This window comes from Thunnus thynnus, chromosome 22, assembly GCF_963924715.1.
Source record: "Thunnus thynnus chromosome 22, fThuThy2.1, whole genome shotgun sequence".
Taxonomy (NCBI): Eukaryota; Metazoa; Chordata; class Actinopteri; order Scombriformes; family Scombridae; genus Thunnus; species Thunnus thynnus.
Genome location: NC_089538.1, coordinates 17076680 through 17100124, shown reverse-complemented (window position 1 = coordinate 17100124; position 23445 = coordinate 17076680). Strand labels below are relative to the sequence as shown.

The 23445-nt window shown below is 40.4% G+C and overlaps 1 protein-coding gene across 1 annotated transcript; it reads right to left on the bottom strand.

Annotated features, from left to right (window-relative positions):
* Nucleotides 1-2317: 2317 nt before the first annotated feature.
* Nucleotides 2318-22134, bottom strand: kcnj10a (potassium inwardly rectifying channel subfamily J member 10a). Its single transcript, XM_067580093.1, has 6 exons — nt 21589-22134; nt 12586-12985; nt 11987-12198; nt 11199-11330; nt 10325-10502; nt 2318-4724 (listed from the first exon to the last, which is right to left on the bottom strand). The coding sequence occupies exons 2-6, from the start codon at nt 12965-12967 to the stop codon at nt 4315-4317; spliced, it is 1314 nt and encodes a 437-aa protein (XP_067436194.1). The 5' UTR covers nt 12968-12985; nt 21589-22134; the 3' UTR covers nt 2318-4314.
* Nucleotides 22135-23445: the final 1311 nt, after the last annotated feature.

Sequence of the window (23445 nt, the reverse complement as noted above, 5' to 3'; positions counted from 1 at the left end):
TGGATGTTGTAATTTAGTTTTGTTAAATTCCTTTTTTAAAACAAGAAAAAAGATTTTCCAAAAAGGCTTTTTAATTATTGTGGCTGTATATCACGATACATCAGGTTTCCCGACGCATGTGCAGCAGGGGGGCAGAAATACTTGGCCACAATTAATAGCATGGACTTTTTCAGTATTTAGAAATACATTAACTTAATTGCTCAAAACCCTTAAAATCACTATTTAGAGGTGAATTTGTATGCAACACTCGGGAACTTTTTTCACTATGCCACCATAAACAGACATTTGTCAGTTCTGGCTAGCTAACATATGAAGAATATTCCAGTAAGAAACAGCAGCTAGTAGCAGTGGTAACACTAACACGAAGTAAGCTTAACAGTCAGTCATTGTTATTAGCATTTATTTATTGTTTTTAGAGTAGGTTTTTAACTCAACTAACTGTTTACTTTTTCCTTCTAATACTTCAGTTGTACTTCATCCCCTGTTCCTACTGAGCTGCAGCATTCTCCTGTTCCTGCTAAATTGCAGTAGTCCCCTGTTCCTGAGCTGCAGCGGTCACCAGGTCCTGTGCTGCAGTGGCCCCGCCTACGTTGCAGGTCATCAAAACAATCCCGCCTATGTCACTGGCCTCCAGAGTGGCTCAACACATCTGATCTTCCTCCTGCCTGTCTTCCAGAGTGGCTCCTCTGGACTGGTCATCTTTCTGCCTCCCGGTTGCCCTCCCAAGCAACACTACCTATCTTTCGTGCCTCCTGGTCACCCTATGCCTCTTCTGCTTCCTGGATCCTGCCTCCTGGCCCCCTCCACCCGCTCTGCTTGGTTTACCCACTCCTTTTCTTCCTCCACTTACAAATACTCAGCCCTGCCATTTCCACTCTGCCAGATGATAGCCTCTGCACCATTCCATCTGCTCTGTCTGCAGTCCCTGTCTCCAGCCCCTCATCTCATCTTATCAGCCCTGCTTCCCTGCCCTGGATCCCCACTTCCAGCCCAAGCCTCATCAGCACCAGGTTCCCAGCTTCCAGCCCAATCCTCAGCTCCTGGTTCTCAGCTTCCAGCCCAAGCCCCAGCCCCAGTTTTCCAGCTACATGCCCAAGCTTTCCCAGGTCTGCATTCCCTTTCCCCGGCCTTTAAAATAAATACCTTGTTTCCCTATCTCCTCGCCATTCAGTGTCTGCACTTGGGTTCACCCACCTCGTCCGTGGTAACACCGACCCAGTTTGAGACTGCAGGGCGCACGGTTACTAGAGGCACCAGTTGTAAGGGAAAATTGCAGCCCATATGCTGTACCTCTGGTCCTGGTCCAGAAAGGAAAGATGCCTACCCACTTCCTAGAATAGAAGAATCATTGGATGCACTTACTGGAGCTAAGTGGTTCACCACCCTGGACCTAGCAAGTGGACACTATCAGGTCCCAGTTGCTGAAACTGATGAATATAAGACAGACTTTTACACACCTTTTGGCCTATTTGAATTGAATTGAATGGCCTTTGGCCTCTGTAATGCCCCAAGCACATTTCGAATGCTAATGGAGATAATATATGGAGACCAGAGCTTTCAGCTTGTCCAAACAGATTCCTTGTAGGCAGGATGTTTGTTATCCTCTCTTAAGGCTGGTCACATGTGTACAAAGCATGGTATAAACTTGAATCTGATAACAGGAATCATTTTGGTAAACAGAGGGGGGATTTTCAAACAGTTGTACTAAATGCTGAAGATACTGGACATTTCAGTGTTGGTATATCTGAAATGAACGCAACTAAAAGCTTGTATAATTTAAGGTACTGTTTTTTATTAAATCAAATAAAGGTTTAAATTTTACAGGTAACTGAATTCCTAATTGTGTCACTGTATTTATAATACAGAAATATTTCACTCTTAAAACCATCTAAACGTAAATGTGTGGTTTGGATTACCCTCTTTGAAAATTTCAAAAGTCAATTTCAAATTGTGTTTTAAAAACTATATAAACTGTATACACTATGTAATTGATCAAATTCAATAAAGCTCAATTCAGATCAAAAGATCAAATTCAAGTCAAGTCAAAAAATCTGTTTAAATTTGCCTGGTCGAATTCAGATCCTAATTGATTCTTGATGCAAAATTCAGATCTGAACATCCAGGATACCAAGGATAAGCAGTCAAGCCTGAATCGAATTGATCAGACTGCTGGCCCAGGTTATGTTTTGTAAGTCATGTTTGCTTCCATTTTCAGCCTTTTTTTAACATTCATACTGTATAGTCAAACAGGAATTATTTTGTTTCACGCACAGATATATAGACATTTTGTAAATAATAGTTTTATTAAAAGAGGCACTTAAAAAGTACAATAGCAGTTAGAACAATGAGCTTGCAGTATTATGAGTGATCCATATACAGTATAGGCTATACAGAATAAACAAGCACAACCTCTTGCCAGATTGAAACTGATATATTTTCAGATACTGAGAATATTTCCTTGGGGGTTTCTGAAGTTTCATTCAAAGAAGAAGTTTCATCTTAATAGTATCACTAAAGTCTCATAATCTAGAGCACAACATTAAAATAGGTTATGGAATTGATAAAAATGAACTCAAGTCCTTGATTGCCTTAAACCAAGACTTGATGATATAGGTTTTTTTTTAAAACATTGGCAATGAACTTTAGGAAATTAGTACAAAATTAATATATGCTCATTTTAATAGCATGCTTTGTTGGCATTCAAACAAAAACAGTGTTAAGTATAGGAAAATTTTTAGCAATCTTTCTTTTTATTTCTTTTGCTATTGTTCATCTTTCTTTATTTAAATATTTAGATGACCCATTAAACAAAACTGGATTTTTCGTCACCATTAACCCAGGCATTTCATTATTTCCGTTGAACAAGTACCATAACGTGGTTTAATTTTGATGCCTGTTTCCATGTGAAAAGAAAAAAATGGAAAAAAAATGAGTTCTTTGTCCTAATATACATACTTATCTAATACAAAAAGGCAGTTGATCAAACACATATTGGCAGAATCCACAGGCACGTTCATGACTGTATGAAAAAAATGACAGCGACAAAGCAACAACATTGTGCATTAACAATAATTAACGTGGCATTTGAAAATGCAGGGTATTAAATGTCAGGACAAAGAAATCAAGAATGAAGGAAAAGATATTTTATACATTCTGTACAGAGGAACACGCACATTGAATACACATACTGTACATGACATTTAATACAGTTCACAAAAAGGTTCATACAAACCATATTATTATACTCATAAAAATCATATACACTAAAATTACTCATTTGCAAGCATACACACACTCACACACGTCAAACATAACCACAAGATTTAATCATTTGTTACAGTGCATTAAGTATCAGAGTTAGTTCAGTTATTCCCTTTTTCTGAAATGCCACTTTTGCTTCATGTTAAAGTGCTTTTAGTAATATTACTAAAAATATTTACCCCAATAAACAAGACATTCATATCAAAGAGCACCGTATTTTCAGGTGCAACAAGCTGTTAGAAACTATTGGGTACATAAAATATGATACATTCCTTTGAAATTCTTTGTTAAAAAAATAACATGTTTCCAGTATTTTTCGGCACCTCTGCAGGTATTTTATTAATTATTTTTTAAAAAGGGAAAAAAAACAGTACTGCGATTCAGTGATTAACATCCACATCAGTCCTTCAACTTCACTGCAAAAATCGACTTCTTATCAAGTCAATTTGTCTGTAATTCAGCTCCTAAAGTTTGATTTTCTGGAATCCAGTTTGATTTTCCTGACTCTAGTGTGTCTTGATTCTAGTCTTAGTCTCTCTTGCTTCAGGATAATACACACATTTATAAAAATTTCCTGGAACAAGTTGATTTCTATTGGAAACACACTGAGATATTCCATATTTATACCCTTATATTGAGAAAATAATGTCTAAGAACTCAAGTATATACAGGGATTAGTCTTGAGAAGATGGAGATTTTTGCAGTGTTTAAGCATCTGCCAGTTACAGTAGATCAAGTCCTCTCCAAAAAGAAAAATAAATATAAGTTAAGAAAATGTCTCTATAGATAACTCGATGTACTTTACATTTGTACATGTCGGGTTTGTAATGTGCTGCCTTCAAAAACACAGACATTATCAGTATATTCTCTACAAACTTGTGGTTACAGTAGCAGATTGGCAACTGATTCTGTGTATAGTTGGTGGGTTCGGTGATAGGGCACCCAGGTGTTTTTATATGTGTAGGTGGAGTGTTGTGTGTGTATGTGTGGGGGTTGTGAGAATGTAGTTTCACATCAACTTTTCCGCAACCTCTTCCTGTCTCCTCTCTTTCTTCACACATTACTTATACGCACACTCAGTGGGCTGCTATCTCTGATACGCCCCCTCTCTCGCCCCCTCTCTTCCCCTCTGTAGCTCTCCTCCAGTCGCATCTTCTCCGGGTCTGTCCCTTCTTCTTTGCTACCGTGGTAACGGGACGCCTGCGATGGCGGGCTTGGCGGTAGGGCTTGCTTGAATAGGGGCTGGGTCTTGGTTTTGGCAACTTTGTCAAAGAAGGCAAAATCAGCCACGTATTTTCCTGAGGGGGACAGGGAGACGACGGGGGGGAACTCGTAGCCCCAGAGGATCTCATCTGGAAGGTACGATGTTCGGACCTGGCAGGTAGCAGAGGTCGGCTCCACAGTGGCGCTCATGATCACCAGCAGCTCAAAGTCAGACAGCTCTGGGTCTGTCCAGTCACCACCTGGAGAACGGAAGAGACATGAGGTTAAACAAAAACATGCCAGTAGTTTTTCATGTTTTAGCCCATTAACTTAAGAAAAAGAAAACCTGCTTGAGAATGATAATCCATCATATCAGCCAAAAACATAAGTAATCACTTCATGAAAAAGGACTACAAAGCTAGAGTATGTATCTTTTTTTCTTATATTAATGGTAGAAATATGCTTCGACATTAATGTGGAGAGGTGTGACCCAAGGTCATCGAACAGCTCTGGCAGCAGTGCAGAGATTCCCTCCTCAAGCTTTTGGCAAGCCTTGCCCTTCTAACCAATCAGAGAAGGGCAAAGTCAGAGGTGTGAACTCATGGCTGTCAATCAATACATTTATGCACTTCTGGCCTCCTACTCCTCATGTATACAGGCTCCAAGATAGCATGAGTTGTTGGAGGATGATGCATTGGATTACTCACAGGTTCCCGTTACCTGCATTATTTGAATTGAAGAACACCGTTAATTGCGGTACCCGGGGAGAAACAGTGACTGACTCATCTTACAAAGTTGTTATGGCAAATGCTAGCAAACCGAGAATCTGACATGTTCCAAAAGCACAGATATCTTGACAAGAAAGGCAAGGCAACACCTTTACCACAAATTAAGAAATTCAGAGTCTCACCATCAGAGCATCACCAACTGCTATGTGAAGTACTCTGTTCAGGGCCCTAAAGCCCTACAAAGAGTAGTGTAAGATCACATCTTCACTCTGCATGAGGATTTATACACGAGGGACCAGATGCATAAATGATGCATACACACAAAAACCATGCATGCACCATTTCCCACACATACACTGGTGTTTATAAACACAGAATGTGCGGTGACAATGTGCGCACCTGACACATTCTTCAGACCAGGCGTACACATGTTTTTCTAAAGAGATCTGAGGGTGATGTGTTGAGGCGGAGGTGAAATATAAGATGAAAGACAGAATCTTGCAGCACTGATTGTTTGATTTTTTTTGTGTTTACACAGCGATTACACAACCATTTACACACATAATGTTGATTTTTGTGAGATTAATTTTATCATTCTTTTAATTTAGCCTACATGGGAGTAAAAATTTTAATTTGCTGTTAAAGTTCTTTTTATTTTATCCTTAGTTGTGACACATCTTGTAAAGTCGGTTTAGCTACAAACATATCATTGATTACATTTGAGATGGTTTACAGGTCAATGTAATGAATTAATGTTATGGACACTATAAAGAGCTGTACAGCTGTGCGTAATAACAGCTCCTCTGACTGTTGGAGAACCTCGCCGGTGCAACACAAAAGTTTAAACTGCATTTCTTCTTTCCCATTTGTTTCATTGACAGGTATAAAGACTGGTGGAGCAGATTTCCATTGATATGGAAACAGCTGGTTCAGCACATGTCTTCATCCAATTACAGCTCATTGTGGGAGTGGAAATGAGGACTGAATGACTGACTGAGATTCATAAAGCAGAACCATGCATACGCACAGCTTTATAAATCTGATGAAAGGAATGAGTATGTATGTTTCTGGCTTTGTGCGTACACACAGTTTTAGTCATGAATCTACACAGTTTTCTGCATGTGGCCCCAAAGGCTGCAGAACCAGAGCCAGAAAGATTATGAAGGGTCCTCACCATCGCTGCAACAGACTATTTCATCAAACGTCTCTGCAGCCACAAGTCTAGCACATTGCCCCCTGTGAATCCTTTGCGTTGCCATGACCATTTGAATATTGGCATATGTACAGTTTAATATAATGCCCACCCAATATATACACATTTTTATTACCTGTACATATGCATATATTCAGTATATATTTCTTGTCTTTACATTTTTCTTTTATTTCTTTTTTCTAATTCTATTTTTTTACTCTTATTCTAATTATTAATGTTCATTGATCACAGTATGCCACCTTACATTTCACTACATAATTGCTTGTGTATGTATCAAATAAACCTCTGAATCTCGGGGCAACATTAGCATTAATTTGGAGTCGTGTTTCTGGCCACTTGACGAATATAAGTAAGATATTCAGATATTCAGGCTTCTTGGTTGGTCTCTACCAACTCCTGAAAAAAAACTATATGGCCCTTCAGATGAGCAGGTAGTGTACAGAGGAGAGCAGAGTTGGGTAGTAATTCTCTTGGGGTTTGTCACTACAAGTGACACATTCCCCACGTAGTCATTTGATCCGCTTTAAGTATGAAAATATTATTCAGTGTTGCAACTGTTTTCGCCACCTGTGTGAGTCATAGTCACTTAAGTGGCAGTGGCTTTGGTAGTTTTCTCATGTTGTTTTCCATGAGGTGTTTGAATCACTGTGTTTTATCTACCCATTGTATGTCGGTGGTCAATTTAAAGTTAAAGAAATTCAGATTGATTTATTCAGTAAATGGCAGTCATGTGTGGCTAAGCACAGACACACAAACACACACTCATTGAGAACAAGCACATACACATCCTGAAATTTCCAAAACACAAAAACTCCCCACTTACTGTTTTATTTCAAAAACACTTGACCGGATCTCAACAACGCACACACACACACACATACACACACAAACACACTAACAGCACTCATTTCTGAAAATTGTACACACCCACACAATACACACACACACAAGTTTTTCATTCAGAGATGTTTATAGATCAAAAAAACACATAGACTATAGTCATCCTTCCTCAACACACAACCCACATTACACAAAAGACACGCTTGAAGACATATGCACTCAAACAAGCACACACCTGCATCAACAGGCCTCACTCAGAATGCAGACTCGGTCATCTGTCTAAACAGTCCTTACCCTAACCCAGACCCAGTACCGCTCCCACCAGGGAAAAAAACACCAGGTTTCGCAACTGCTTGTACGCACTGCGACAAACTTGGTTGAGGGATTTCTTTATGTTGGCCTATTGTGGGCGGTGCGAAGGGTTCCGTCTTCTTTTATGCAGGGATTTTTTGTATTTACGCAGGGATCTTTTAGGGACATTTTTATCTGTTATTTATCTCCCAGCCAGTCCTATCATTTCAGACCTTTATGTCATTGAGAGCCTGTATTCATACATTTATAGAGGACATAAAATTCTCTCACTTTCTTGCATCCGACCTCTCCCTTCCGGTTGTTCTGAGAATTTTGACTGACCAGCTTGGAGAGCCTTTTTTCACTGTATTCCCATTCCCTATAATCTGGTTCCCACACTCACCTGTACACCTCCTAATACCCTCATCAGCTCCCCTAGTTTTTTCACTGCCTGCATTTTTTGGACTTTTGCTTGCCAGTCTATGCCCCTTTGGACTTGTTTGATAGTTGACACTTCAGCATCCACACCTTATTTGTCTCAATAGTTTCAAAAATTCAATAGAAAATTATTCTATTTACGTCAAATCAGTTTTATTTATATAGCCCAAAATCATAGATCACACATTTAAAGGGGCTTTAAAGGGGATTTAAGGGCTTTATAGCATTATGAAAAATTCTCCCAACAAGATAAACTCCTTTGAAGTGAAGTGTAGAAAAGAATAAAAACTGCCCCTTTCGTCAATGAAATTGAGGATATAAGGCATTTATCTTGGTTATTGCAGATATCGGCTTGACTTAAGCTTTGTGTCCACTTGTTTGAACATTGTGTCCTGTCCAGTCATGACTTAAAAAGTGGATATATTACATGCTGTTGAACATATTTTTGTAAAAATAAACATTTTTGAAGAGAAAAGGTCAGATACTTCTGTCTTTTTTGGTCATTAAGGCATTATTTTATTTTAAAAGATGTCATTTCTAATATAGGCAAAGAAAAGGTGACAAGTATGAGAGAAATCTGTCTTTTGCGTGTGTGTGCTTTTTTTTGTCTCCATAAATAGAACAGAGTGGATAAAATGACAAAAATGAATCATATTAGTGAGACAAGTCTGAGTAACAAAGGTTTTGAGTTCTATCATTGCTCACCTCACCTCTCCAGGAAATAAAAAGGTCTTTGAATGAGTCATCAGAGGTGTTTCTCACAGCGTTTGATTTTCACAGTCAGGCTTGTTTGTGTCTGTGTCTGTGTGGTGCAGTATGTTCAACATCATGGTTGTAGCTCAGTGATTTAGACTGAAATGATGCCACTCACAGTGTTCTGGTCTTCTGATTCACTTCTTCACAGTCACATTATGCCAAGAAGATTCACACACTGCTGCACTAAAAGCCAGAATTCAATGTTCCTGACCGCGCTGATGTTCCTTTACACATGCTACATGGCGTGAACATAAGAGAAGCTTTGCAGGGAGCCCTAAACCTCTGTGCAGGGAACCGATAAGTACAGAATAATGTATTGTCATCGATTTATGACCAAGAAGTAAAGCATTCGTTAAAGGCATCCATCCATCTACTCATTATCTATACCTGCTTATCCTGTGCAGGATTGTATTGTTGCAGGTTTGCAACATGCTTTTACCCAAGAATAAAATGGCACCCTGATGAGGCCTTTGTGGTTTGTAATACCACTTATTGGATTTATGACAGGGATCTACCTTGCAGTAATTACTGAAGAACTATGGAAAGTATTATGTGAGCTGTAACACAATCTCTTAAATATAACTAATTTAACTTGAAATTCAAGATTAATAAGAGAGTTTTCTAAGGAATGCAAAGAGCATAATGGCAAGTAAAACCAGTAATACACACAGAGATGAAAGTTACATGTAGGCAAATAGTAATTTGAGAAGATCAGGAAAAGAAAAGAAAGGAAGAAATCAGAAAACTGAGAGGGTCAAATCCATCCAAGAAGAGAAAAAAAAGAGGCAGCCTACAGAAGATGAGAGTAAATCAAGCAGCGATCAGAGTCCGTCAGTACTGATGTGGCTTCCAGTGCTGAGAGGTCCGTGCCACTGTAAGTGGATCTGTGCAGGCTACGTGTCAGCACCCCGGACTGTACAGCATTTGTGCTCTAATGAGGGGTGTCACTGGCGATCTCTCTCACACACATTCCAGCCAGAGAAACTCTCTCCTCCAGTGCCAAACCAGCCCTACTCTAGACTGTTTAGAGGCAGCTGAGCACGCAGCACATGACCATACATACCAATACACCTACTGGATGTACATACAGACTCATGCGTATGAAGACTTTCACTTCTAGATAAGAAATCTACTATTTTATAAAAAAAAATACTACAACTGGGGGAAAAAAGGAAAGGCAGTTGTTTAAATGTTATATTCTTTGAAGGAACAGATGAATGCACTGTAGCTTCGTACTGAAATTTACAGTGTAGTACAAAGTCAAGAGGTTGTGATATGCAGCCGTTTCTAAACAAACTACCGTGAACATGTCGAAATGAACATGTCAACCAGTGCAACGGTGCAACGGTATGGCTCATTGTTGTGATTTTAATAGTTTTTGATCAACAACAGAGGTCTTTGGCACAGAGGAATACAATATGTCAGGCTCTGGATACACACACAATACTTGTAATAGAATCAATTTATTATTGGTTTGACTCTGCACACAAGATTTATTTAAAATAAGAAATATATAGAAAATCACCAGCCATATGCTTTAAAGAGCATTGTTTCTTATTTGCCTGTGAAACTTGACATTAGAGCCGTGATCTACCTTTTGCAGCCCAGGCTCTGAGGGGGCTGTTGTCATCAATGATGTGGTAGAAGGTGAGTGGGATGATGAGGAAGGGGCTGTCGCTGGACGTGTCCACCTGGAAAGGTACGTTCCGCTGGTCCAGCCGCACCGTCTCGCCCTCCTTTGTCAAGGACGTCTGAAGCAACTTCCCCGTCACCTGGGAGCCAAGATGGAGTCAGTAAATGTAGCCAAGAGGTTGGAGAAGGCATCCTGTAACCAAAAGGCCCCAGGTTTAATACCTGCAACGGCCAACGTCTTCATCAATAGCGATGTGCTTCTAAGCTGTTCCTTCAGTGTGTTTGTTGTTAACTGTATTTCACACCAGCGACACTATTACAATGAAGAAACCACTCAAAAGACATGAAAGGTCTATATTAACAGGACGTGACTCATAAAAGAAACATCTTTTGCAACCTTGTGCAAACATACTGTCATCACAGTCAGTTACAAGAAGGAAGGCTATAGTGTAGATTGAATGCTTACGTGTACGGTTCATGACATTTCAGTGGAACCTTTATTGAGTTTATGTTTCTCATAAAAGCTTTTCTGTCCCCTTTCGTCACTGTATGGCCTTCCAGGTAAGACAGTATGTCAGTGTCAGTGGATTAATATCCATCTTAGATGACTGCATCTAACCAAACTGTGCAGAACAGATGGAAATAATAGAGCTCTTCAAAGATACACAAACAAACTACAATATTTTGAATTGTAGTTAATATTGCAGATGGGGGACAAGTACAGACATTTGAGCTCCAAATGGAATTAAAGTTGAATAGCACATAAAAAAGAAATAAATCACACCTCCAATCCTGTAGAAACCAATCATGTCCAAAAGCAGTTTTAGTCCCTTTACCTGACATCCTAACAGCAGGCTTTTGCGCATGTTGGCCACTCGGATCATGAGGCAGGGCCGCCCTTCGTGATTTGACACAACAGCATGTTGACTAAATTTTACCGTCTCGCCTCTCTTTTTTGGACGAGCAACCTGCAAAAGTAGAAAAGAACAAGGTTAAAAGAAAAAAGGTTTAAAAAAAAAAAAAGGTAAAAATGCATGCAGTATACAACATTTCCTGGTACGACATATTGTAAACTCATCAAGTGCTTTTGATCTCCTCTTTCTCACTTATCTATTCTAAGATAAGTGTTCAGAATAGAAGAGCGGAGCGATGGGAGAAAGTACCGGTGCATATAGATAAAAGAAAGGTTTTTAGATGATGTGAGGAGAAAGCTGTTGAGATAAACACGCTTTTGATAGATAAGATGGGAGGGCGGTGAGAATCTGTAATCATAACTGATAACCAGGAGGTGAGTCGAAGCTATTGATACCTGTATGCGTGGATGAAGTGAGAAGGATAATTTTTTATGTGAAAGAAACATGTTCAGTGCACTGGCCCAACATTGTAGTCTATGTAAATTATTGCAATATAAAGCTACATATTAAAAAATACTATACCTACATAAAATAAACCATAATCAAATGACAAAATATGTTTAGTTTTTTATTAATGGTAAAGGAGATTCTTCCTTTGACATTTCTTATTGATGCTTTCATCAGTTTTATAGTTCATACTGAGTTCATACAGTAGTTTATACATCAAATGTATAAGACACATTGTTCATTGGTTAGACAATAATTTCTACCTTTGCAAGGAAGGTGCCGGTGATGAAGATCTCCATCACCATGGTGATGACCAGCTGAAAGATGAGTAGGACAATTGCGACAGGACACTCTTCAGTTATGCACCGGAAACCATAGCCTATTGTGGTCTGGGACTCCAGAGAGAAGAGGAAGGCTCCTGTCAGGGTCTTCACCTCCATTACACATGGCGTGTGGTTGGAGGGGGGGTCAAACTCTGGAGGAAGAAGAGAAGATCAGGGTTTGGTGTAAACAAATTATGCAAGAACATTTTGTTCCCTCTCTCAGTGTTCTGCCAGGGCTTTCTCATGCTCTTACTACAATGCAAAACTGTATTCCAATGTGTCTTTCTTTATCGTTTATACAAAAAAGTACTTGTGTGCTTCCATGTCTCTATTGCGAAAACGTGAGTTTTTGTGTTAATCACAGGCCATTGTTGCTTGAGGGGAAGAGAGGGGTGAGGACAAGCTGTGCATATGCTCTACTGGTTGCTATTAGAGGTTAATACAGTTAATAAGTGACACCTTTCATAGACTTTTTAACTATTTTCCACTGTCTGTGCAATACAGATCTCTATCATCCTCCACCCATCCCTCCTTCCTACCCAGTAAGTCTCCATGCACCATTGCCACCAGGTACCAAAGCACTCCAAATAGGAACCAGGTCCCAGCAAAGGTGGCAGAGAACAGGAACAACTTGTAACGCCATTGCATGTCCAGAAAAGTCGTCCAGAGGTCACGGAGGTACAGCGCCCCTCGCCCGCTTACGTGCTCAATGCGTACATTGCTTCGTCCATCTTTGGAGAGGACACGGCGCCTCCTCCGGAGAGCGCTGACCCCTCCTGCTCCTGTTCCTCCACCTGCACCAGTACTTCCAGTCCCCGCTGTGGAACCCAGCAGGGGTTTGGTGATGTCAGTCTGTGTCTGGGAGTGGCAGACTTTCTGAGGAGAGGAGCCTTCTGAGGAGGGGGGAGTGGCCGAGGTCATAGCTGACTCTACAGGAGGCTGGAGACAGAAAGAGGAGTCATCAGGAGGTAAGGGGAGCAAGAAGGAAAAGACAAAGACAGGCAATATCTGAGGGAAAAAAGGGCATTGGCAGTAAGATGATGTGAACAGCAGGTGAGACCAGCAGAAAAGGTGCAAGATGTGTGAAAAAGAAGAAAAGTAAGAACATTTGATGACCACATGAATGAGAAAAATGACAGAGCAGAACATTTAGGATTAGAGGGAGATGACGAGGGCCAGAGAAGAAGAAGAAGAAGGGGATTAGAAACGTGACACACCAAGCACATTTTCTAACTGGACAGTGTTGTGGCTGTCCACGGTGGTCCATTTAAGCCCCCTTCTCTTTTCACTGGAGGCAGCTGGCCTTGCCAAAATAAAAGCCCCCTTTCAGCATGAAGGCACAGCTGCTCTTTCACATTAAAAGTGTGATGGTGCTGGCTCATTCACGTGTCGGTTACACAACACAGCTACTGAATCAAGATGAGGAAACACTAGTGTTTCTTATTCCAAACGAAAGAAAACAAGAAAAGAAGTCTTTAAACTTAAATCAAAGGTTCTGGGATCCCCTTCTGGTGTTAGATCACCCTAGTCCAATTTGCTAAAAGCTGTTTTTGCCTGTTTTTATTTGAATAAAGACCTACATTTAGCATTTTTTTAAGCACAAGTGAAAAGCAGACATGTAGTCCAATCATAAAGAGTAGCTTGTTTTAACTAAAGGGATAGTATATTTTAGTATAGTATAGTTTTAGCTTTGTTATTGTTTCAATAATAGAGGTAGTAAATAGCAGTTGAAAGCAATAATTAGCATTTCTGTGCATTTTTTTGTCAGATCTGGCTTCCAGGAAGTTATTAACCTCAGAGAACTATACCAAAAGAATTACTTACACTATATAGCTAAACTTAGTGTACTGAGGTGTTCACTGCATTTTGTGTACTTATGGTTTGTGGCTGTTTTCTATGGTTTGTTCCCTCAGTTCCAGTTAAGGTAACTCTTAATGCTACAGCATCAAATGATATTTTAGACAACAGTGTGCTTCCAACTTTGTGGCAACAGTTTCCTGTTTGCCTGTTGACAGCCAACACCTTTGTGATGAATTGGAACGCCAACTGAGAGCCGTGCCTTATCGCCCAACATCGGTGCCCAACCTCACTAATGATCTTGTAGCCGAATGGGAACAAATCCCTGCAGCCGGGTTCCAAAATCTTTTGGAGGCACTTACTGAAGAGCAATTTTAGCAGCTTGTTGATGCCCATGGGTGTAATGTTCGGGTGTTCATATACTCGGGAATGGGTCCCAATAGCTGGTTCCATTTTGGCGAAATACCCAGATTTTTTAAGTTATGACACCAGTGAATTTCTTATCAAACATTTTATCTCTCCTCACTCATTTTCATTAGCGAAAAGCAATGGAAAACATATAGGTAGCAGGCCTCTCATTTTTAGCTGATCGACACTGTTGCTGGTTACACTGACGATCATCACTGGAGGCAGATTAGATCAGATGTTGCTAATTAATGTTAATTCAATAATGAGTCTCTGCTTAATGTGCTCTCTGCAGCTTATGTCTGTGTTCAGACAAAGACTGTTTGTGATTCAGAAGACTCTCTGTTACACCACTTTGTGTGTCTTTGTAGTTTCATAGAACGGTGACTCTTCTCTGATGATGATATAGCTGATCAGCTCATATCAATGTAAGAATCTCCCAATTAATTTTTTTACCTGATCAACTTTGTTTTTTCTGTTTTCTCAATGATGGCGCACCTTACAAACTGAAGTAACTAACTAACTTACAACTAAACATAAGGAACTAGAGCACACTGATTCATTTGCAGCCTTTAATTGTGCAAACCGAAAATATACGAATTACGAAACTGTAACACCTACCACGCCTTCACATAAAGTCTCAAGGCCCGGCTTCTGAAAAGTCAGACGTGAACTTTTCTAATCTACATAGTACATTGCTCATTTTATTATAGCTATGGTATGCACGGAATATCTCCTATTTTATTTTATTATCCTATTTGTTTGGTATATATTACCATTTTACTAATCCATGATTGCATCTTGTAACATTTTATCAAGATTAACAAGTGTTTTGTTGCTTTGTGTTCGCTTGCAAGACTATATGTGCCTAATTGGTGTTTGTTGTCTCTGTATTAATGTGCTGATGTTTTGCGGTTTCCTGTTGCTCTGCATGGCTTCTGTTCTGTCTTGAGGATTATTGTTTTGTTGCTGTTGCCGTTGCTGTGTTTATTGTGTCTTGTTGTCTTTGTTCTGTAAATTTTATCACTTTATAGGTTTGGTATTATAGGTTGAAAATTAGCCAGCTGGCTAACGCTGGCATATTTTACAGAAGCGTTGATTAATGTGTGTTGTCCTTATAAATAAATAAATTAAATTAAATAGTTCTGAATCAGGGCCTTCAGTATTTGGAGTAAGTAGCTACTGAACCACAGTAGGATATAGCTGTCAGATACATATAATTAACATTTTATATTATGCTGCTCATCTCATTTTCAGGTTGTGAACATTAATTAGGCTGCTATTAAAAACTGTAGTATTTCTAGATTCTCAGCCACCAAGAAGGGTTAAACATGAGTTTTGGTTATTTTAGCCTTTAGTAACTTGCAAATATTGGAAGATGAACCCACTAAGATTCAATACGGCATTCAAACGGATTCAAATTCGGTTTGATATTGAATTTAAATTTGTTAAAATACCATCAAACCCCATTCTTGATGTTAAATATGTCCGACTTATCATTCCCATGCAACTAAACTTTCATCATTCAAGCTAAGTGCTTGTCATTGTCAAGTGTTAAGTGAGTGCCTTTGTCAAAGAAAGGATGTGTCATGCGATGGATCGGTCTCATTGTCTATGGATCTTATTGTGTCACCAGTATATTGACTGAATGAGAAGTCCCCGCTCCAGCCCCGGGTGCCATGGACACTTATTGAGGCTCTATGGGTCGTCCCGTGTGCACGCCGAACACTTTTACCCTCATCTGGGCTGTAGTTTCTCTTCCTCCACATCCTTCTTTTTCTTTTCTTCTCTCTTGCTCTCACTCACTATTAACTAAATGGCCCTTTTGTCTCAAACTGCCTCTGCTTTCCGGAGCAAATATAACAAAACCAAAAACAAAACAACACAAACAAAAGCCTAAGAATTGAGGCGATCTGATACGCTCTGTCCTTTCCTGTCCTTTCTGACCCCTTCTCTCTCCTCTCTCCATGCCGGAGCTCACACTGAGTGAATGAATAGAGATCTGTGTTGATGTCTGTGCTCTGAATACTAAGATGTAGAGGGGGAGAGAGGAGAGGGAGGCGGGGTCAAGAGGAGGTGCATGTGATTGGCCGTGTCCATCTCCAGCTGAACTCTGAACCTTACAGAGCTCCTGCCTACACATACAGTAAACACACACCCGTGTATTGAACATATAGACCTTTCTAAACAGTGAGAGCGTAATACAATACCGTTTATTGTGCGAAGGAAAGTTTTGCAAAACCAGGCCCTTACACACAACACACAGCAGACAGCATTTGCTCATACATTATATTAATTTCATCATTAACTATTTAAAGGCTAAGGCTGGCATTATTCTATATTTTCCTTTTTGTCAATATTTTCCATGAAAACATCACATCCAACAATATGTTAATCCATCTCTCATACTTTCCAATTTCCCTACCCTGTCTATTGCACTCCTTAGCCCATTTCTTCCTGCTCTTTAAAGCTGTAACGATTGATTTTTTGGCCACTTGGGGGCAGCACAGCAGGTCTATTTTCCTCTGTTTTATGTGCAATTGTACACATCCTGTTTATACTACCACGACTTGAGGCTAAAGCGAATGCAGAAGTAGCTTAAAGTGCAATGCCATCGACAGCCACTAGATACTGTCTGCCAATTAAGCTGCAACTATGAGCTTCAAACCAGCTCCAATGCAAACCAATGAGCGACATCACACCTTGCTATAAATATATATACATGTCGCTTTATATACAGTCTGTGGTATAGACACAGACAGAGTACTGAAACTGCTGCTGCTGCTCTACTAACATGCTGCTTTCACTACGCAGCCTGCTATTGCTCATCGTTCACTCTCCTTTTATCTCTGTTTTAGTCTCCACAAACTCCTGAGGGAAATATCTTGGACTGTAGCTGCTAAATGCTTCATTATTTTCACCAGCTAGTGGAAAACTTTGACTGTCTGTCCTTTGGTGATGGGCAGGTAGCGTACAGTGGATTTTATTGAGCTTTTTCACTGAAAAGACCTGCCTGCTGCATCTGGAAGCGTAGTTGATGAAAGCAGTGAAACTACAGTAAAACCATTTGTTGTTCCCTTTAAGTGTGCTAAATGTATAAAACTGTGTTACTAGAGCCAAAACAAGTGTATTGCTCTCACTGGTTTCCCTCTCTTGAAATATGACTTTTTCCACTCATTGGACGACCACACTCAAGGTTAGGATCTCTTCCTCTCCGTCCGGCTCTCCATCCCTCTCCTTCCCTCTGTCCTGTGTGCACAAGAATCCTTTGTTTTCGAGGAGATGAAAGGGACAAAAGCCACCATTGAAAAATACGACTGGGTGAGCGAGTGAGTGAAAGAGAGAGCACGTTAGACGGGGAGAGGAGAGCGGGACGGAGCGTCGAAGTGTGTGCAAGTGCTGTGTGTGTGTGTGTGTGTGTTTGTGACTGTGTTTGATCATGTATGAGTATGTGGTGCTTGACATTGTGAGGGGGCAGAGACCCGGGGGGGGGGGGGGAAGAAGAGAGAGAATAATTGGTTTTGAGGGGAGGATTGAGAGAGAATTGAGCATCGGGTGACAAAAGGAGTGAAAGAGGAAGAGGGAGAGGAATGGATGATGAAGGAGAGAGAAAAGAGGAAGGGGTATGTGGAGTGAAGGAGGAAGAAACAGATCGGTGACAAAAGACAGTCATTAGTATTCCAGAGTAGAGAGTAATCCCTTCCACACAGTGCCCCTGTCCAGTGTCCACATCCATAAAGAACCCCCAAGAAGCCAGTACACCTCACTGAAAAGACTCAATACAACACAACTTGAATGGCTGTGACCACTGTCCACACCATGGCAGCCTCTGCACCGGACTGAAAGGACTGTCTAAACATCAACACAAGCCATGCCAAGAAGGCATCTGCGCAGCCAACACAAGATGTTAAAAGCACGGACTTACTGCAGCCAAACTAAGCACCGCACACTGCCATACAAATGAGCTGCTGTTGTGTCATTGTCTCTTCAGACGGTGAATGATTTCAGACAATCTCATTAAGAGAGAGCCTCTTCTTTGGCAGTGTTTTGTGTATAGATACACTGTCAGGTGTAGGTAAGGCTACAGAGAAAACAGCCTTGTTTTTGTCTTTACTGACATATATTCTTAAGATTTCTCCTACAGGTTTTGAAAAGGTTTCACAAGCCCAGCTGGTACAATTCGATCAGCCTACAGAGGAATATATGTTCTGTAATGTAAGCTTAAAGGACAGGTTCACATTTTTTTAAGTCTGTCCTAAAACTACAGTCAGGTGTCCAAATGAACATGGACACATGTTTTTCTTGCTGTAATCATTCCTCCTGTTCATACTGGTCATTAAGAGATCACTTCATAATTCACTTTCAATGTAAGTGATGGAGGCAAAATCCATAGTCCTCCTTCCTTGCAAAAACGTCTTTCAGTTCGCGACGGTTACTAACTGTTATTCAGTTTTTGTCGGCGTGCGATGCCAGAGTGGAAAGTTACAGCGGCTAGCTGAGGTTAGCATGCCCACTGGTGTTTCGGTTTAACCAGTGACCGTGTTATGTGGTGACAGAACATTTAGGTGTCCTCTTAAAAGTCTTAAATTATCTTATGTTGAACACAGTATATATTCATCTGGTCTTTATGTATAAATTAAATTGTGTTGCCAACAACAAGCCATAACATTTCCTCACTTATTTCCATGAAATTAATCTTTTTAAATGTCCTTGCTTGAGATGAAACGCTGAATCTCGTTGCGGTATCCACACTGATGGTCTCAAGTTAAACAGAGGGGTCAAACCCAGTGGCTGGTCAAACAGGGTGAATAGTGGCTGTCTGACCACACAGTTTACACAATATTTAGCCACAAACTCTACTTTTAGTGCGTACACAATGACAAAGCAGGTTAATTGGCAGAATATGGGCTACTTTCCAATTGAAGGCTACGTTTTGTTTTCCACATTATAAGAAACTTTACCAGGTGAAGGCTTCTTGCTGAGCACAGTTTAACTTGCGTAAAATGGTTGGCGTAGATAATAAACAAATTGATTGATTAACTAAAGTAAAATCGATAAATCTGATAGGAGCCAGCTGTCATCACTATGAGCAACCACAACGCGTTCTGCTGAAAGATGGAAGTTAACGCAGTCAGTGGTTAACACCTTAACCAGTGACCGTGTTATGTGGTGACTTTCAGGGGAGTGTGTCATGGTTGTCATGGTGACGGCAGCTGTTGAAAACACGAACAGAGCATATAGGTGTCCTCCTAAAAGTCATAAATCTGGATGTGGGCCCACCAAAAAATAAAAACAAATCACACCTGACTATTTTTTTAAGAAAGACTTGAAAAATTGTGAATTCATCCTTTAAACCTGGAACTCATCAATCATAACTAGAAATACAAGAGTGATAAACATAAACACACCAAAAACAAACCTACAAATAAACATTTAGTCACTATATCTTCCCATAGACATCATGGTTCAGTGGTAATTCTTCCTCTATATTTTCTCATCATGTCTTCTTCTGGGGAACTAATGTACATATACTTTTGATCATTTCAACTCAGGACTTATGAGGACCCTATGAAGGCCCCTCTAAGTCCCCTGGTGGCCTTAAAACCTAAAAACTAGAGGATCTTCCTAGAAAAAAAAATCACTTGACAACAGCAAATACAGCAAATGTTAACACTACTAAACTGGGTATATGTTGAATCACTAAAGAATTAAATAACCAAATACAGATAATAATGTTCCAACTTTATTGCAAACCAGCAGAAATATCCAGGAAACACTTTTACACCAATTATAAATGCTTTACAGTATAAGATTTAATAAGTTGTAGCTAGTTGTGGCTTTTTCATGGTTTCAAATGGTTTCTGCAACATTTATAAATTGGTAATGTGGCATCAATACGAAACCTCAAAATGAGAACAAGTCTTGGGTTGCCAGTTGTTTAAACAAATTTCTCAAGTATAACTTCTTCCTCTGTACAGTCTAATATTTGAAAGAAAAATGTCATCAAGGCAGCAAACATAATTATGCATGCAGTGCATTCAGTGTAAGTGCATCAGGGCTGATCTACATAGTAATAACATAATCTGGATTTTAGCAACAGGGAGTAAATGTGACCAGTAGCTGTAGTGGTCTGGCATACTGTGCGTCTCAGTGTGCCTGTGCCCAGAATTGAATACTTCCCTAACACTTCCCTCGCCTCCACTTCCTTGGCCCAGAATTAGTAGCAGAGTTACGACCTTAATTTAACAATGGAGAGCAGCTGCTGGCCACAAGGCAATAATTTAGGGTTGACTTTTACCATCTACTTCCAAGTCAGTAGTATCCAATAACCTGTCTCTCTGCTGTAAATCTGACTGTTTTGTTTTTTTTACTGTTGTGGTGCTGATTCCTCAATGAGAAGATGGGATTTGTTTCGACTGCATGTTGCCTGTTTCTTTCCTCTGCGTTTCGTGCAACTCTTCATTATCTTTTCCATTACAATGAAGACAGTCGTTTCAATTGCTGAGCTATTTGTCATGCAGCTGCAGCAGAAGTTGGTTGCACTACTATGATAATCTGATAGGAAAACCGTATTTAGCAAATCAGGGTATTCATGCAGGACAGGTGCAGGATGCGGGGACTTCTGTTAGCTGATCTTTTCATCTACCGCTGAGTGATCTTGGACCACAAAACGCAGTTGCTATGTTTTGTTTTTGTTTGTTTGTTTGTTTGTTTTTTTGTTTTCTGTTACTGGAACCATTGTCATGCAATGATGTAGACCTACTTAATTCTTGGTAGCAGTCATACTGTACGCAGTACTCGTATCCCCCCACGCTATAAACACAACAACATAGATGAAACCAGACCTAACACCTCTTGGAATATGAGAGTTAACCTCAAGCCAGTTGTAGGATATACAGTGTGTTTCCTCGATGCACACTTACAAGAGATCTAGTAAATATCTCAGTAATTACACAAAAACTAGTGCATCGTGGGGGTGTTATATATAGGAACATCATGGTACAGTATCATATGAAAATAACAAAACAGGAAATAAAAGAGAAGATAAAATCAGAACAGATAAGGTTAGGCTTTATTGCTGACTACAACAGATAAGTAATTGTCAGTTGCAGCATGTACAGCACTGAGCTAAACTAATGACCATAACACAGCTGTATGGTGAGTAAGTGAGTTAGTTTGTAAGTGAATAAGAAGCACTATTATATTTTAATTGCATCAAAAACTGTGCAGTTTAACTAAACATGAAAAATGACTGTTTTTTGTAATACTTGTAATAGAAGAAACACAAAACACAAAGATGAAACACAGTTTGTTTTTTTTTAAATGTGTGTCTTTCTTACCTCCCTGTTGACTTAACAGACGTTCACTTTGCAGTCACAGCTCGAAAACTTGCAGATTTAATTAATTTCACTGTCCAGCAGACACGTGAAAAAGACAGTTCAACTTTTCACTTCACGGTTTTGAACGACGCGCACTTGTTGACAGCTCCGTCACGCGCATGTTTTTACATCACCTCTCTCTTTGACATCACATTGTTTGTGTGTTTTTTCTTCTGGAGTCCTCCTCCTGTATGTCGTTGGCATCCTCTAATTTAAAAAAAAAAAAAAAAAGAAAGAAAAAAGAAAAGAAAAGAAAAACTCTAAATAAAAGCATGCAATTCGTCAGATGAGAGGAATGGATGATGAGGAGGAGGAGGCAGCAGTCTGTGAATGCCTCCCAGCACACTGGTAGCCTACTGGTGGTGCCGGTTCCAGCTCACAGTTACTGGGTCATTATGTAATCAGATGAGCACAGTTTGCATTTCTTCTTGCATCTGAGGCAGAGAGGGAGCCCTGTGTGTCCGGACAGAGAGAAGTTAAAGAAGCAGTGTCCACTCCTCCAGGACCCCCCCCCCCCCCCCCCCCTCCTGCACGCCTCTCTATATAAACCCAAAAGTATTCAGACGGCCGCTGTTTTCACGACATTTTTAATTCATTAATTCAACTCTCCTCCCAGCTTCTCCTCCTACCCTCCCTCTCCGTGTCTCTCCCTGACTGTACGCGATAAATGGGCCTCTTTGTTGCGAGGGCCTCCTCCACTGTTTCAGCCTTTGTCAACTTTCTCATGTAAATGTTTGATGGTTATAAGATACAAGCCTGGAAGTTGTTTCACTGAAACGGAGGTATTTACAAATCAAAGAAAGAGAGGGGTGGTAGGGGGGGGAGAAAAAACTGAGCTCTTTTCTCGTGCTGTTTGGCTCCTTCAGCTTTGCGTTGGCCAGTACGCAGTGAATGGATAATGTCGGCGCATCTGTGTGAGGCTGTGCCATGTCCGCCTGCAAGCAGGGGAACTTGATGCTGTGAAGGCGAGTACACTTGGTCCTGCTGTGAATGGTACAGCACAGGATGACCAGTAACAAGTAACAACCATTATACTGAGAAACTTGCCCTGGGATGGTGGGATGAATTTTGTTGTTGACATGAAGGTAGGAAAATCTAATTATGCGAATTGTATCAATAAGTATCATTTGAAAATGGACAGAAGGCTATGTGCTGCACTCTGAATCTAATAATACTGGGATGAAGCAACAGCACACAAACCAATATAACAAACTCCCTATAGAGTTAGAGTCTGTGTCTCTATAGGAGCAGTCTAATAGTTTTTTAGTCCAAAGAAAGTGAAAAGGGCATCTTGTCAGCCCACCATTCAAAGCTCTCCTTTTAACTTTGTTTTGACGGGAGTTAAATTTACCGTATGTTCAGATGAGTGTCCCCAGGTCGGGCGCAGACACATGAATCTGCAGCAGGGACGTACCGCACAATAAACCCAGCGCTGCGCAATATTTAGCCCAACTGGTTTCACACGCACATCAATCTGCGGGGGCCCCTCCAACCTGCCAGCGTGTGTTGTTCCTCCTTAACGCCCTCTCCCGTCCTGCAGAGTAAAAGGGGGGCCCTTCTTATCCGGAGCAATGGGGCCCCTCATCCATAGGAGCCCAGATTATATGGGTGTGTTTACCTTTTTTGGGTGAGGATTTGGCCCCTTTTAGGTCAGGGTCATCCTCGGTTTCCCGGCTGGGGAGCTTCACCTGAGGTCATGAAGCCGCTGATGAATGACCCAAAAAAACAAATACATTAAAGATTATTTAGGGAAGCAGAGAGATGCTGAAGCGACCAACCATCAAAAACATGTGGTTGTCTCTCTGGCTGGCATACTTT